At 35.9% G+C, this 14,687-nt stretch overlaps 1 protein-coding gene across 1 annotated transcript in view; it reads right to left on the minus strand.

Moving 5' to 3' along the window:
• Positions 1-14,687, minus strand: part of LOC108725578 (serine/threonine-protein phosphatase 4 regulatory subunit 1) — a 143,779-nt gene that overhangs the window by 114,371 nt on the left and 14,721 nt on the right. Inside the window, exon 3 of the mRNA XM_018452677.1 lies at positions 2,272-2,440. Within this exon, the coding sequence (XP_018308179.1) occupies positions 2,272-2,440 (169 nt within the window). The remainder of the gene's footprint in view (positions 1-2,271; positions 2,441-14,687) is intronic.

Genomic DNA, 14,687 nt, shown 5'->3' on the forward strand with positions numbered 1-14,687 from the left:
TAGTTGATACAATACTTGAAGGTTAAAGAAATGTTAAATGTGCAAAAAAAAAACACATTGAACGTTATTTAGTCTGACAATTAGTTTTACAATGAAAATGTCTGCCCGTTTTGTATTTTTCACAACATCAAATACAATAATCATTTTCCTTATTCTACAATTATTTAAAAAAAAATATAAAAGCGTTGTAAAAAATTACGCCATTGAGATTATAAATATAATGTGCGAAGTATAAAGAATGTCGTTAAAGAATAATTTCTGTGATTTTATGATTTAAAAATATAAAATAAAAGTTTTTAAGAAATAGCGTTTTTATTTCGATAATTACATCTATCTTTGTATCGATTTCTGAATTTTGCAATGATAACATCCTGGGTGATTTTGTGTTTGCGAACATAGACGTATACCCACGTATACTTGCTTCAAAGTTCGCTCATCCGAGACGCGTCCGAATGCCCCGAACGAGAGAACGAAGACAAATGAAAATAAGAGAGCGAGAAAGAGAGAAAGACAGATAGGGGAAGGGACGGTATAAAGGATACCGCAAAGAGAAGGAAGACGGGGATGGTCGCACGTACGGAAAAGAGAGCGAAAGAGGCCGGATGACGATGACCTCAAACGAGGCGCCCGGCAGTTGAAACGGCGCAGAGAAGGGAGGACGCGACGCCGCGCGCCGCGACGCTGACGCACCGTGTATATTTGGCTAGTCCGTGCTCACAACGTCCGAATCGTGCATAGCAGCTTCTTCTTCTTCTCGTAGGTAATACGTTCAAGCGAATTCTGTCTGCGCCGATATGAGCCGTCGGGCGGAAGGGTAAGAATAAGCATCTGAAGAAATTGGGAGAAAACACGGCGTTCCCAACGGAGAAAGTTCGTTAAACTCACTCGGCAATTTGCGAGAAAGAAACTTGAAAAGAAATAGAATGATTTTCGAGAACGCTACGTTCGATTTTGTTAGAACTTTCTACAGATATATCGTTATATGTATTTTGTTTTATTAAATTTAATCATGATGAATATAAAATATAAGCTTACAAAGCATAATCTCATGAGATAAACTACACAGCGATTTAGCTTGAAAGAAACTACACTGAGAGAAATGATTTTGTTATAGGAAGAAGTCAAAGGAAAACAAATGTGATATTTGTTAAGAAAACAATCGATTAGTTACTATTGCAAATTAATTATTTCTCATTCGTCAATGTGACAAATAATCAATAGTATCGCTAGCAAATAAAAGAGTCATATATATACATAGAAGTCGTAGACGGTCGTAGGGTCTCAAATCGTAAAAAATTGACCAATTCTAGTTAAGTATTCTCCTTATATTTGACTGTGATTGGTCAGTTTCCTACTTAAGACCCCACGATCATCTATGATTTCTATGATAAACGATCCTAAAGTCTATCCAAAAGATAGGTTAGGTTCTGTATAGTTTACTTCTATTATTAATAATTGATTGGTATAGCAGACTAGTAGCAATCACAACAAATCAATTTTGTTGTCACATATTTACCGATCACTTGTTAAAGGTACTGATTGTTAAATTAATAAAATCCTTTCTCTCAGTGTACTGTTTTTTCTAATCAGTAAAATTTCTGTTTAAATAATCTCTCTAATAAATTTTAAGACAATAATATGGTACTGCCTATGAGCAAATATATACTATAATGATTAAGTGTTATATAAGTCTCTCTCTCTCTCTCTCTCTTATTCAAATAATCCAATAATTATTACACTGTGTTGTATTACTGTGTTGTAACTGGTGTGATAGAATTGTTGTGCATGTTTTAGGTTTTACCTATTTCGTGTAACTTATGTATTTACTATAATTACACTGTAAATATAATGTACACTCTTTTATATATCTCCAGTCATCAAAATGAACTACTGGACCACTGTAGCATTGAGAGCGTAAATAAATTATTCAATACATCGTGAGACTGAATAGAGGATCACGGTGAAGTGCAAAATAATGAAATAACGGGCAAAGCAGAAGGTATAAATGCTTTTGCATAGCGACACATCGACGTAATCTACGCTATGCGTTTGGATTGATCGACATCTCTCGCACGATGTATATCGTCGTACACTCGGTCTTTCCATGCGAACGATCGCTGAGAGGAAGCTCCGTATTTTTTATTTAGCTTGTAGTTATACGGCCAACACTTTGCATATTCCGTATATATCGTGAAGGATTTGCCAAAGCAAGAGGAATAAAGTCATACAACATAAATGATGGATTTTTAGAGAACGAAACGATCTACTTACCGATTGAAGCTCTTTTCCGAGCTGGCGTGTTGTTGCAGCCGGTTGATTTGAAGGAGCTGTTCGTCTCCTCCGCCTTCGTCACCGCCGTCATCGCACTTGATACCTGACGAAAAAATGATTCTGGAGCCCTCACTGTCAATGATCTCTTCGTCATCCTCGGCTTCCATTGCTGCAAATTCGATAGATTCAAAATTAGTAAAATCATGTCATAAAACATATCGAAATACATTGAGAATAATTTTTAAGGGACGTTTAAAGCTGTGACATATCAAATTTTCATATAAGAGACGGATTATTAAGTATTTTTCATTATAAATAAATTAGAACTTTTTTTTTTATAATATGATAAAATCAAGTTCTTAAAATTGTCATGAATATTGTCATTATTTTTTTGCTTTGCAAATTTAAATTTGGAAATAAAAATAAATACACAATCTTAACGAGCTCAAACATATTTGTGCTATAAATAATTTCTTGATCAAATAATATTCAATCGCAAACGTGGCAATTGGCTTTTGTTTTTCTCAACTAATTTCAGCAAGTTTGTACTGTTTCCATAAATATGAACGTACAAATTTTAAGGTAATTTGTCGAGACACGCGCACGGTAAAATAATTTATCGGAAAAACGGTTGCTAACACAAATTGTTCACATTGACCTTAGAAGAATGACCAAATCGATCGTAGACAGATCGTACGCCTCCACCCGTAATTCGATTTCTTTTTATCCGCCATGAAGAACGAAGCCACCGGCGGCGGAAGGGTCGGCGAATGTAACGAATACGATGGCAGCGACAGGTGATGCGATAACAGCAAGGAAACGATTCAAAAGAGAAGATATCACAGACATCCTCGAGACTTTGAACGACCTCGCCCTTACTTAAATCTCCGTTTTTCCTCGCTATTCTCTATCTCGTCTACCCTGCAATGCTACTATTTGATTTTCCTCGCCGCCCTTAACACTCTCGCTTAGAATCGAGTTCTATCGATCTTCTTTTTTTTATTCTGCATTATCTGTTTAGCGAAGTTACGAAAGACAATGAAGTAGGACAAACAGTTGGTTAACACATGTTTACTGTGTGTGCGATCACACTTGAGTTTCGAATTAGATTAATTCTTGCACTTATGCCAAATTTTCATGACAACACATTCTACATTTCTCTAAGGGTAATGACAAAAGTTACTCACATAATGATTTTTACGAACAATAATTAAATTAACAGATCTATTTTTTAAGTATAATTTTAATTATTTTCAACTTTACTTCTATTTTTTTTATGTCGTGTCATAAAATTAATACAATTTAATTATATACAAGACGAAATTAATATTAAGAATAAACAGAGAGAAATGCAATCATCTGTTGTAATTACTCTTTTAATGAAATACTTGTAAATAATCATAACTTAAGGATAATTTTGATATTATAAATACAGAGAAATGATACATAAGAAACAAAAAATTAAGGATATGTTTTCATATTTATAGTGTTAGAAAATAAACTTACTAAAAAATTACACAGATTTCAATATCTCTGAGAATTTGTGCAAATTAAATACTTTTTAAATAATCATATAATTTATTCCTTAACATTGCTCCTTGTATTTTTGTATGGATTATTTTCATTTAAGGCAACTGCTTTCTTCTTTTATAAACGAAGGAACGATATCCTTAAAATGATTACGGCAAAAGTAAAAAGGGAAAAAGCAAAATGGAACAACACCAGTTGCTTCGGTAAGTCATCGAAAGAAAATGGAAAAAAAATACAAGAAGAAAGCAAACTCAGCGCGAGATACTGGAAAGAGAATCGATATATCGATTCATCATCTGATATTTTTACTTATCTGATTGGTGAACTTCCTTTATCACAAAACGAATCCTACCAGCTTTTCTGTCTAAAACGAGTATCTTTTTCAAAATTTTTTTCTTCATTATACGTGATACATTCTCTAATCTATTCATTTTTTCAATATATATTCAGCAAAACAGGTAGAAGTTGACTCCAAAAATTCATTTAAATCATGTTCAACACGTCATCAACATAAAACATTTTTTTATTGTAACATAAATCAGAAAATTTCTTGGCTTTATTTCCGTTGTATTCCACGAACTATTGTTTTCGTCAGACAAGCATCTGTTTCTGTCAATAATCTATATATGAGATGTCTAGTAAATCGTGATATAATCGGAAATGATTTCTTGTAGAAAGAGAAATAAGAAATACAAAATATAGACGTCGTTTTTTTGAAAAGGATTATTTCAAACATAAAAGTATTTCTGTTTCGCAATATATTGATATTTGTACAACAATATATTGATTTAATTAATTTCTTTACAATAATTAGAATAGTTGGATTATTACCATCATCATCTGTTTGCAAATGTTCCTGCAGCTTATTTTTTTGTAATGGACAATTTAAAGTTAGTTATTGGAGATAAGTATGAATTCATAAGACGATCAAATTGATGACTGTTATTACAATCGGGCGATTGTTTCTATCTACATCTGAATGTATTTCTAACAGAATGTAATTCGTATAATTGAATCTCGAACTCAAAACTGTAATTCTCACCGTATCGATATGTATAGAGAAGTAACAAGATTTTTACATTAAGTTATAACATCTTAATAATATAATTAAAATCTAAGTTCAAAATGTATAGTGCATATTTTTTAATAGAAGATAAAATTTGTTTAATTATTCGTTTAACAAGTAACATTCAATCTTAGGAAACTTTTTGTATTAGGATGTAACCGTTTATAATATTTACTTTATCAACATTGAGAATGACCTGATTGTTTGTCGAAACGTATGTTGTATCTTATCATAAAGATTATTAAATATTACCAATTTCAATCCAGCTTTTGCTCTTAACTTCTTTATGTTTATTATTAATTTTTTGTATTTGCCATACGCCCATGTTAAAAGATCAGTGAAAACTGACAATAGTATATTCGGTTTCATAATAAATATCATGTAAACAAATTTTGTCAAGTGGTTTACATGTATGATCAATAAACATTCATAAGTGTCAATACATAACAAAACGTGCGTATTCAAAATAGATTTTCTCAGAAACCACACACACCGATTGAGAAAAACAATTATTCTATATTATACGCACACAATATATATTTAATGTTCCACATAAAATGTTATAAAATATTAAAGAACTTTAAAATTACTCTATCATAATTATCCTAAAATATACATAATTATAAAATATATCAGTCATAAATATATTTATGAGAAAATTATAGAGAATTACATTCATAATATATATACATATACATTTTGATTACATTCATGTAAATCATCTGTTATTTTCTGGGTTTAAATCAATCTTTTATAAACATTTTCAAATTGATGTTTCTCACATAACATATATTGATACATATCGATTTTTTTGTATATGTACTGATGTTAAAATATTTATTTCGAATATTTTAAATTTAATAAACCCAAATAATAATAGCAAAATGAAAACAGTATTACTGCGTGTATCAAATAATGCATATAATCATCTACGAATAATCAATACACTTTTTAATTTCACGTACGAATCTAAGAAATCGTCATTTTCCCATGAACCGCGCATAGTCAGTGCGTAGGAAACCGGAGCCACCACCTTGTGCGTTATCACGCTTTCTCTCTCTTTAGATTTCCCTCTCTCCTGCGACCTTCGGAAAGTTCTCTCCCCTTTGCTCCATTCGTATTAGGCGCCACGATTGGGCGCCAAATGACGGCGACCACGACTATGAGGGGTGCTACCAGAGGGATGAAGATCGCGGAGGGTGAGAAAAGGGGAGACAGGAGACAGACAGAGCAAGGGAGAATGAGAAGGAGGGAGGAAGAGAGAAAGAGTGAGAAAGAGAGGAAGAGAGCGACGGGGAAAAGGGGATGAACGAAAGGGAACGAGAAAGACAGGAAATGTGTGGAGAGAGCAGAGGGGCGTGGCAAGATGAATGATCGCAAGACGCGGGAGTATTGATCTCGGGAACTGTACTCTCTCTCGACGGCGTAGTCTCTAGCTTTCTCTCCATCTTTCTCTCTCTCTCTCTTTCTATTCTCTCTTCTTCGTATATATGGTATATCTCTCCCCTCACCCGCCATAGTCTCCTCTCTTCCGCCCTTGCTTCGTCCGTTCTATCTCGAGTTCTCTCTCCTGCGTCTCTCTCTCCCGAGGCTTCGCACCCCTGTACCGGGGGTTGGGTGCCACGGCGGTTGGGTTCAGGGTCATGCGTGTACTCCCCTTACTCTCTTCCTCTCTCTCTCTCTTCCTCTCTTTCTCACCGGCCTCTCTAGCTCGGTTCTTTCCGTCCGTCCTTCCTTCCTTCCTCCGGCGAGGGAGAGGTCGTCCCCGTCTGGATCGAAGCCGGAGAACCTGAGGAAGACCCTTCTCTCGCGCCTCGATATATCCAGACTGCCTAACGCCGACCAGTTTCACGACTATCGAGATCTCCGACACCTTTGTCGTTCGGTAGTACAATGTAATCTTTTGGTAAACGTTTTTTTACAAAATGATAATTGTCGCAAATATCGAAAATCTCGAAATAAATTATTACATAGTCAAGAATTTTTAATATAGGTACCCGAATTAATATTTTGCGATAAATACGATAATATTGACGATGACAGTACAACGATGACAGAAGGATCTATCTAAAATTTAATTCAATATAATTTAACTTAATAATTACTATTCATTTTAATTTAATTGTACTCTTTAATAAATAATAAATATAATTTAATTTAATTATTAAGAATGCATAAGTGTAATTTGAAAAAGGGTTTGGCGTATAATGGCATAAATATTATTATTATTACAGTGAATATACCGCAAAACGTTATTTTCTACAAAGCACTGCGTATCATGAATTGTCATAAGAGGGGTTAACACGGTCACTGCTATTCATTGTTAGTAATAACCGAAGTACGCGCGGAGTGCACGGAGGGCGAACCCGACAAACGTGACAGTCTCACGAAAAGTAATTACTGCCCTCTTATTCTACAGTTATTACGATGAAACGGCGTCCGAAAGGAAGCCATCCACCGAGCACCATCATTATTTTTATAAAACGCAGAAACGCTCAAGGATGTAGATTAATATTTTCTTGGTAGTTGGCCGCTTTGTAATGGAGATGGCATTTTATCGAACTGGTGTGATTACCATTTTAATTACAATCTTGTCATGTTATGCGACACGAGCAATAATCGGGCTTATATTTCCAGACATCCTATGAGAAAATAAACTCGCATGAACGCGTATAGCGAGTTTTCAATAACTCATCTACAGAGATACAGAGATTGAAACCAGTATAACTTGGGAATTAGCTGTTTTATAAATACTGTATACGGAAAAATGTAACTATCGTGTTTCTATTATCGTCAATAATCATACGGATCATTTTTCTTGCATTTGTAGTATTAAAGTTTCGAAGCAAAATTTCCTTTGGCATAACTGTAGCTTTAATTATTCTTTAAATGAAAAACGCGTTTAGGTTTTCGAAAGAAATTTAAATTTGGTCTTGATTAATTAGATTGAGATTCAGATATATATCAGAAATTATGACATTATTGTGGCGCTCGTATATGATCGATCGAGTATTTGAGGGTATTTACGGGAAAATTGTGAAAAGAGTTAAAGGAAGTAGCTTAGCATTATATTACAATGTAGGCATTTCTTTCTCGCATGATTCGTGATTACCCGAGGAAGCATATAATCAGGAAGTACGCGGCAAATATATTTCCCTTCCGCAGCAGCGCACGAAACTCGATGGATGTCACCACAACATATCGTAATAACAGATGGGTACCAAGACCAGAATAATCATAGGCTAAACGAAGAACGGACAGTTGGCGAGCGAAAGTCTTTTCTCGCGAGGAGTAGAGTAGCACTCCACGCGAGTTTAACTTTGCGTAGCGTTTCGCTGAAAAGTGAGGTAAGTTCATATGTATACGGAGGTATCGATGTGGTGGCTTCTGTCGATGCTAGAATATTTATTATTCAGACAGCGTAGCGTACTCTCTCTGTATCGGCAAATGATAAAATGAAGTCGCGTCTGCTGCTGCACTCGCGAATATCGGACGACTGTAAGTCCTCATCGACAACAAGTTTGTGTCGACTTGCGTCAATTTAGAAAAGAAGGTTTTTAGATCGTGGCGCTGCATTACTTATTCACACATTCGTGTACCTCGTTGGTTATACTAGCAGGCGCTTAATGTTCTTACATTAACTGCATGGGTATAGGAGGGTAAACGTATATTTTACAAAGCGCATAAAGACACGTCGATAAAGACGGTATATTAGACGACACGCGTTCAAATGTAATGTTCTCACACGCCGAGTAAAAGTTCCTACATGATTATATGCGAATTACAGACAGATCCACTGACGAGAACTGTGCTAATTGATACAAGTTCGCGGGGTGGTCTCATTTATGCAATATTAATTGCATTCCGACGATAGAGTCGTGACGTCAATCATCGCCGCTCCGGTTGATCGAATTTCACGGTAACGTCTATATGCGGTATTAATATCATTCCCAGAGACATGTTCGATCTTTTATTCGGAAAATATGTTGTACCATGAAAGAAACCGGTTTCGGGAAATTTGAAATAACATGCATTGATTTTACGAGGAAGCTATACAAAATAAAGACATTTAACAGTTATCACATAAAATTGACAATATTTTTACCATAAATATTAATTATTTTAATAAAAATAAAATAAAAATCTTTTAATCAACATGTACAGAAAATTAATTTTTTGTTAAAATATATATTCTATTAATATATATTTTTATTATACATATCTTTCTATTATTAAAAAGATCTCATATTGATCCTTTTCTTGTTTAAGTTTATCGATTTTCTGTAAATGTTCATCACAGATTAAGACACATACTTTTTTAAATACAAATTATAATAAGATGAATAATTTAAGCAATATCATCTTTATAATTTAAAAAAATAATTATAAATATTAGAATACAATATTTGTTAAATCAAAAGAGGTTAGCTTCGATCATAAAAAGAAGCGTTTATCTCTCTTCTCGAGCTCTGTGACCACGAAATATTTCACAGCGACTCTTCTCCCTTTCTCTATCTCTTACAGAAACTTTTCGTAAGATTCTTGATAAAAAAAAAGAAAAACAGGGGGTAAGAGGGTGTTTTTTTTTTCTCTTGAAGCTTCGGGAATCCGTGCGGTGCGCGGGGTACGCGGAATTCCTGCGTGGGACTGCCGTGCTCTTCTTTCTCCCACCGCTCCTCTCTCCTCCCGAACCCTCGTGTACCACCCAACGTCCTCGGCATGGACGAAGGTAGCAGGACGAAGGACGAAAGGAAGAAGAAAAGTGTAAGGAAGGCGCGCGGAGATAGATCAATAACAAACCATTATGGACCCTCCGGGACTGCGAAGCGAATGTCGACGACGATTCAACGAGTGTTTCTCTTTCGTAATACTCGATTTTAGCCGCGAGATATCTCATCGCGCTAATTACACGTATTTTTGCCAATGAGATAGATTCGTTGAGAGATAAAAAGAGAAAATAGTTAATTAGGTTAGACAATCACTAATAAATATAGAAATTGAATTTATTATATGAAAAGCTGTTCTTACAGTTTTCATTTTTATTAAATCACTGATTGATTTTTCAAATTTGTTTCAAAAAGCAATACAGTTTTATTATTTCTTTCAGGAAGTCTATATTTTTATTTAATTCTGTGATTTATTCTTTATCGTATTTGTATATTGAAATGTTTTTAATTATAAAGAAAAGTAAAAGATCTCAGTAAATTAATTTTTTTCAAGATTACTTCTGCAACATTTCGATCATCAAATTCCTAGAGATGATGACAACAGCAAAATAAGCTCGACAAATTATCGATTAACGTCGTGCTATAAAAAAGTATACGTTATTTAGCTATCGTCACGAATATCAATACCGTTCTACGAAACAGGTAATCAATCGTGACTTTTAGATCGGATTGCACTTTGTGCATCGAATCACGATTATCATGACTATATACTACTAGGACTAAGTAAAAGCGGAAGAGGTCTTACTACAAAAATGCATGATTTCCTCTGTCTTATGTCGAGGGTAGAAGGAAGAGCTTCTTCAGGTATATCCAACATAACGGTGAGCGCTGAGCACCATAAAACATATCTACGCCGTATTTCGACAAGGGCGCGCACTCGAATCACGCACACATCACATTTTCCGCAAATCGATTCGCACGCATCGCACGAGGATCACTCATTTAAGCTTGAAAGACAGTCGATCACTTTAGCCGGTAAGAAGGAATGACGTGATAACTGTACGCGAAATTCCATCGAAGGTCGCGCGATCAATGACATTTAAAATCTACTTGCAGAGGTGGCCCAGTTCCCTAATGAGGCAAACTTGTTGATGGTGGACGACAAATTCAATCCAACAACTCGTTCTGTCGCTTTTCCCGCAAGGCAATAGCGAAATCACTGCTCCGTGTAGTGGAAAGGTGTCGAAGAAACCGGATGTCGAAACGGGCTCTCGAGAGGCCGGCATTTTCCGACATCATTTGGCCGAAATGGCCATGCGTGGGTTGGCCAAACACATCTCGCCGCTTTTCACCGTGCCTTATGATTTTCACAAGAACGTAGAACGAGAAATTCACGTTCTTGGTAGGAATCATCCCGCGATATTGTTCACAATGATATTTTAGAAGAACCACCCTACGTCGATGTCGCGGCGTCAGCCATGCTGAAAAACATCGTTGCAGCATCCAGTAGTAAAATGTCCTTGAGAACATCCCTCGGAATGTTGTAGACGACGAATTTGCTGCTGTTCGTGAACTTTGCGCCGCGAAGTTTCCTTCCCGATGCGCAACGCGGAGACCGGCCTTTCTAACACGCATGATTTAACCCGAGATCACGCGTAGTCCCGTCACTATCATTCGTCATCGGAATTTCTGTCGTGTCCTACCCGATGTCGCACTTTTCCACTTATCCTTGAACGTCCTTCTTCCCACGACGACGACGATGACGATGAGGAGTGCCATGTCTCGGCCGAATTTCCACGAACACTTGGCGGATACCAGTCGCGATACGCCGGTAGGACGAGTATATACTCGACGACGACAACGACAAGATTCGCGACTTGTTCTCCGATACATAAAGAAAAGAAGAAAAAAAGAAAGAAATCCATGATCGTCGCACTTCTCGCGCGCACTTTGCCAATTTTCACGAGTCGATCCTGTTCTCTCTCTACCGGCGACTCGTCACCACCGAGAGCGGACGATGACGGTATCGACGAAAACGACAAAGACGACAAACTGGATATTTTGTGATACAGAAGAACGCGGCTCTACCGGCTAATAAATCTGCTTTTAACGTGGTGGCTCGACGTACACGCCGGGTTCTTGCCGGCTCCACCAAAGGCACGATCGCTCTCTGCGTGTCGATGCCCCCCACCCCCCTCCTCCTCCACGGCTGTCCCCCGCCGCCCCCCAGGGGCGGATGGCAGCGACGCAGAGCGCCGTCGCCACCGTCCTGAGCTGACGGGGGCGCCACCGAGCGGCACCGACGCCGACGCCCGCGACCGATCGATAGTCACGACCGGTGACGGCGACGACGACGACGACGACGAAGAGGACGACGTAAAACTCCCAATGTGTTCCCCATGTATCTCGAACTCGAGAACGATGTTCTGATGAGAGTTTCGAGGTAAGTATAATAGAGGCAATCGGAGGAATCTGTCGAACTTCACATATAGCCAGCATTTGGAAAGTTATACGTGAAAACCACGTGAAAAAATTCGATTTCTCAAATGTTTTCTATGATAGTCGATTTTTAAACTTACTTAGAACTTATGTGTTTCTTGCTTCGAAATAGGAATAAAGACAGTTACATTCTCAGAAAGAATTCTGTGGAAGACAGATTTTTCTAGAATAAAAAAAATAATATTCATAAATACAATGGTATAGAAAATTAATATTAGTATCTGTATACATATATATATGCACTAACAAAAATGTATTAAATTTTAATAAATCATTTGTTTGAAAGTTGTTAGTACCTAAATATTTATTAAATATAAGGATACATTTATTTAATAGAGAAAGAACCATTAATTTGATTCAATTCTATCATTTTTTTTTATTGAGTAAATATTTGTTTACTATAAGTAAATGTTTAATTGACACTATTCAAATAAATATTTATTAAAATTTAAGAATATTGTTTTCTCAGTGTGTGTTGTGGAATATGAATAAATTCTTTTTGCCACAGATTTTCAGCAATGTTGTTCATTCTCTAATAATTCGCATGTTTCTTTAAAAAATTAAAGTAAGCTATGTGTGTGCATGAAGTTATCTAAACTTCCAATTAGTAAACATTTTTATCTCTAAACATTTAATCTTTTAAGCAACCTATTTACTTTACTGCTTTCCGTTATTCATTGCGAGTATACTGAAAATCTATAGCATACATAACATGAACTATAGTTTTTCAATATTCGCAAATGAACGGAATGCAGCTATTAATCGCATTGCAATAACTAATCAAATAAAATCCACCTTTTTTTAGTTTAAAAAAAAAAAAAAAAAATTGATAATATTAAGATGCTGATTGTGTACTTTTATACGAGAAATCACAGAAATTTCGAAACTCGACCTCGTAAAATAAATACAAAAATACCTAACTTTGTCGAGCTATTCCTACTGGGGACTTCCTTCTTGTATTCAGTGGAATACGCATCGCGAGTAAGGCAAACCGGACGAAGGAAGTAGGGGAGAGTATATAGAAGGAGACGAAGGAAGGAAAGACGGAGGTGGAGGAAGAGGTAAGAGTCAAGGGAGCGCGAAAATGCGAATGCATGCGTGCGTGCGTGCGTGCGTGCGTGCATGTACGTGTACAGAGTAAAAGAAAAGCGTACTACGGAAAGGCCAGTGTGGGTATGGTCACGCAGTATGAAGAGAGAAGGAAAGAAAGAGGAGCGTAGATAAGAAAAGTCATCACGGCCACTGCACGTCCCGCGCACTATACCGTCATTCATTGATTGCATCGTACGTCGCTGTATCGTACGCTCTGCGCCGTTAATGTTTGCCGGATAGCAGAGCGTGCAAGCACGAAAGAGAGACCGAAACGGCGTACAAGCGAACGAACGGAGCGGAGAACGCGCTGTACACGGTCGAGACGAAAGGAGACCAAGCCGGATAAGAGAGAGACGACGAAAGGCGGGGGTGGAGGGCGAAAAATATGAGGAGAGTACGCGATTACATACGTTTTTTCTCGTTCGGTTCTTCTTTCCGTTTCTTTTTTTTTACGTGTTTCTTCCCTTTTTCTTTTTTTGGGTTGTGCTTATACCTCGCGTTGTTCCATCAAACGGCAACCCGCTTAACGAGCGGCTGTATTTCGTTTTAATTCGTAATGATTATTAACCGTGAATGTATTATCACGTATAGTATTGATTATTAACTTTAGAAATTATGTCTTGATTTCTGTCCTAATAACGCGAAGAAATAATACCAATTATGATAAAAAATAGTTTAGCCTTTTAATTATTAGAGATTAGAGATCAGATTCTTAAGTTTTTTTTTTTAATGAATATTATCACCCAAAAATTGTCATTATTTTTTTATGATTAATAAATCGCAATAAAAGTATAAATGCAAAAAATGTCAAAATAATTTCATTTAAGCCACAATTTAATAAAATCCTAAAAGTAATTGTGCATTCTCTATTTATAGGACCTGTGAAGTTCGCATGATATTGTATTAATATAAAAAAAATAATAATAGTTCTATAGTAGCGTTTTTTTATAATTCTACAGTTCTTTGTAAAAATAAAAAAGGGTTTTGCATTTTTTATACTAAAAAACCAAAATTGAAAAAGTAGTAGCCGAAACTTTGTTTAAAAATGATAGTAAAGCATAGAATTCTGCTACAACTAACGAGAAATATCGCTCGAATTGCGATTAGTTATCAGCACGACACTTCTCCAAGTGTCGTATTGTCTTCTATATTTAAGTTGCATTAAAATTGATAGGTATTGGAATTTTGTTTTTAAGTTACATACACTGATAAAACTCAAGTAGTACTAACTAAATTGTAGCCAAAAGTGGGAATATTTACATTTTTCTTATATATGCGTGAAATTAGCCAATTTTCAATTTTAGTTCTTCAGCATGTATAAAAAATGTATAACTCTTTCTTATTTTTATAAGAAACTGTAGAACTATAAAAAGTGCTACTGGAACTGTCATTATTTTTTTTATATTGATAAAATATCGTATAATGTCACAGACTCTTATTTATACCGATTTTAGAAATGTTTTAATATTTTCTATAAAAATGTTAAACGTTAATATATTTTTGACAGGGGAAAATCCGTACGGCGAAACGTGCGAGAGAAGAGGGGAGGAAGTAAACGTGGA

Source organism: Mycetomoellerius zeteki, unplaced genomic scaffold, assembly GCF_001594055.1.
Source record: "Mycetomoellerius zeteki isolate Tzet28-1 unplaced genomic scaffold, Tzet1.0 scaffold35, whole genome shotgun sequence".
Taxonomy (NCBI): Eukaryota; Metazoa; Arthropoda; class Insecta; order Hymenoptera; family Formicidae; genus Mycetomoellerius; species Mycetomoellerius zeteki.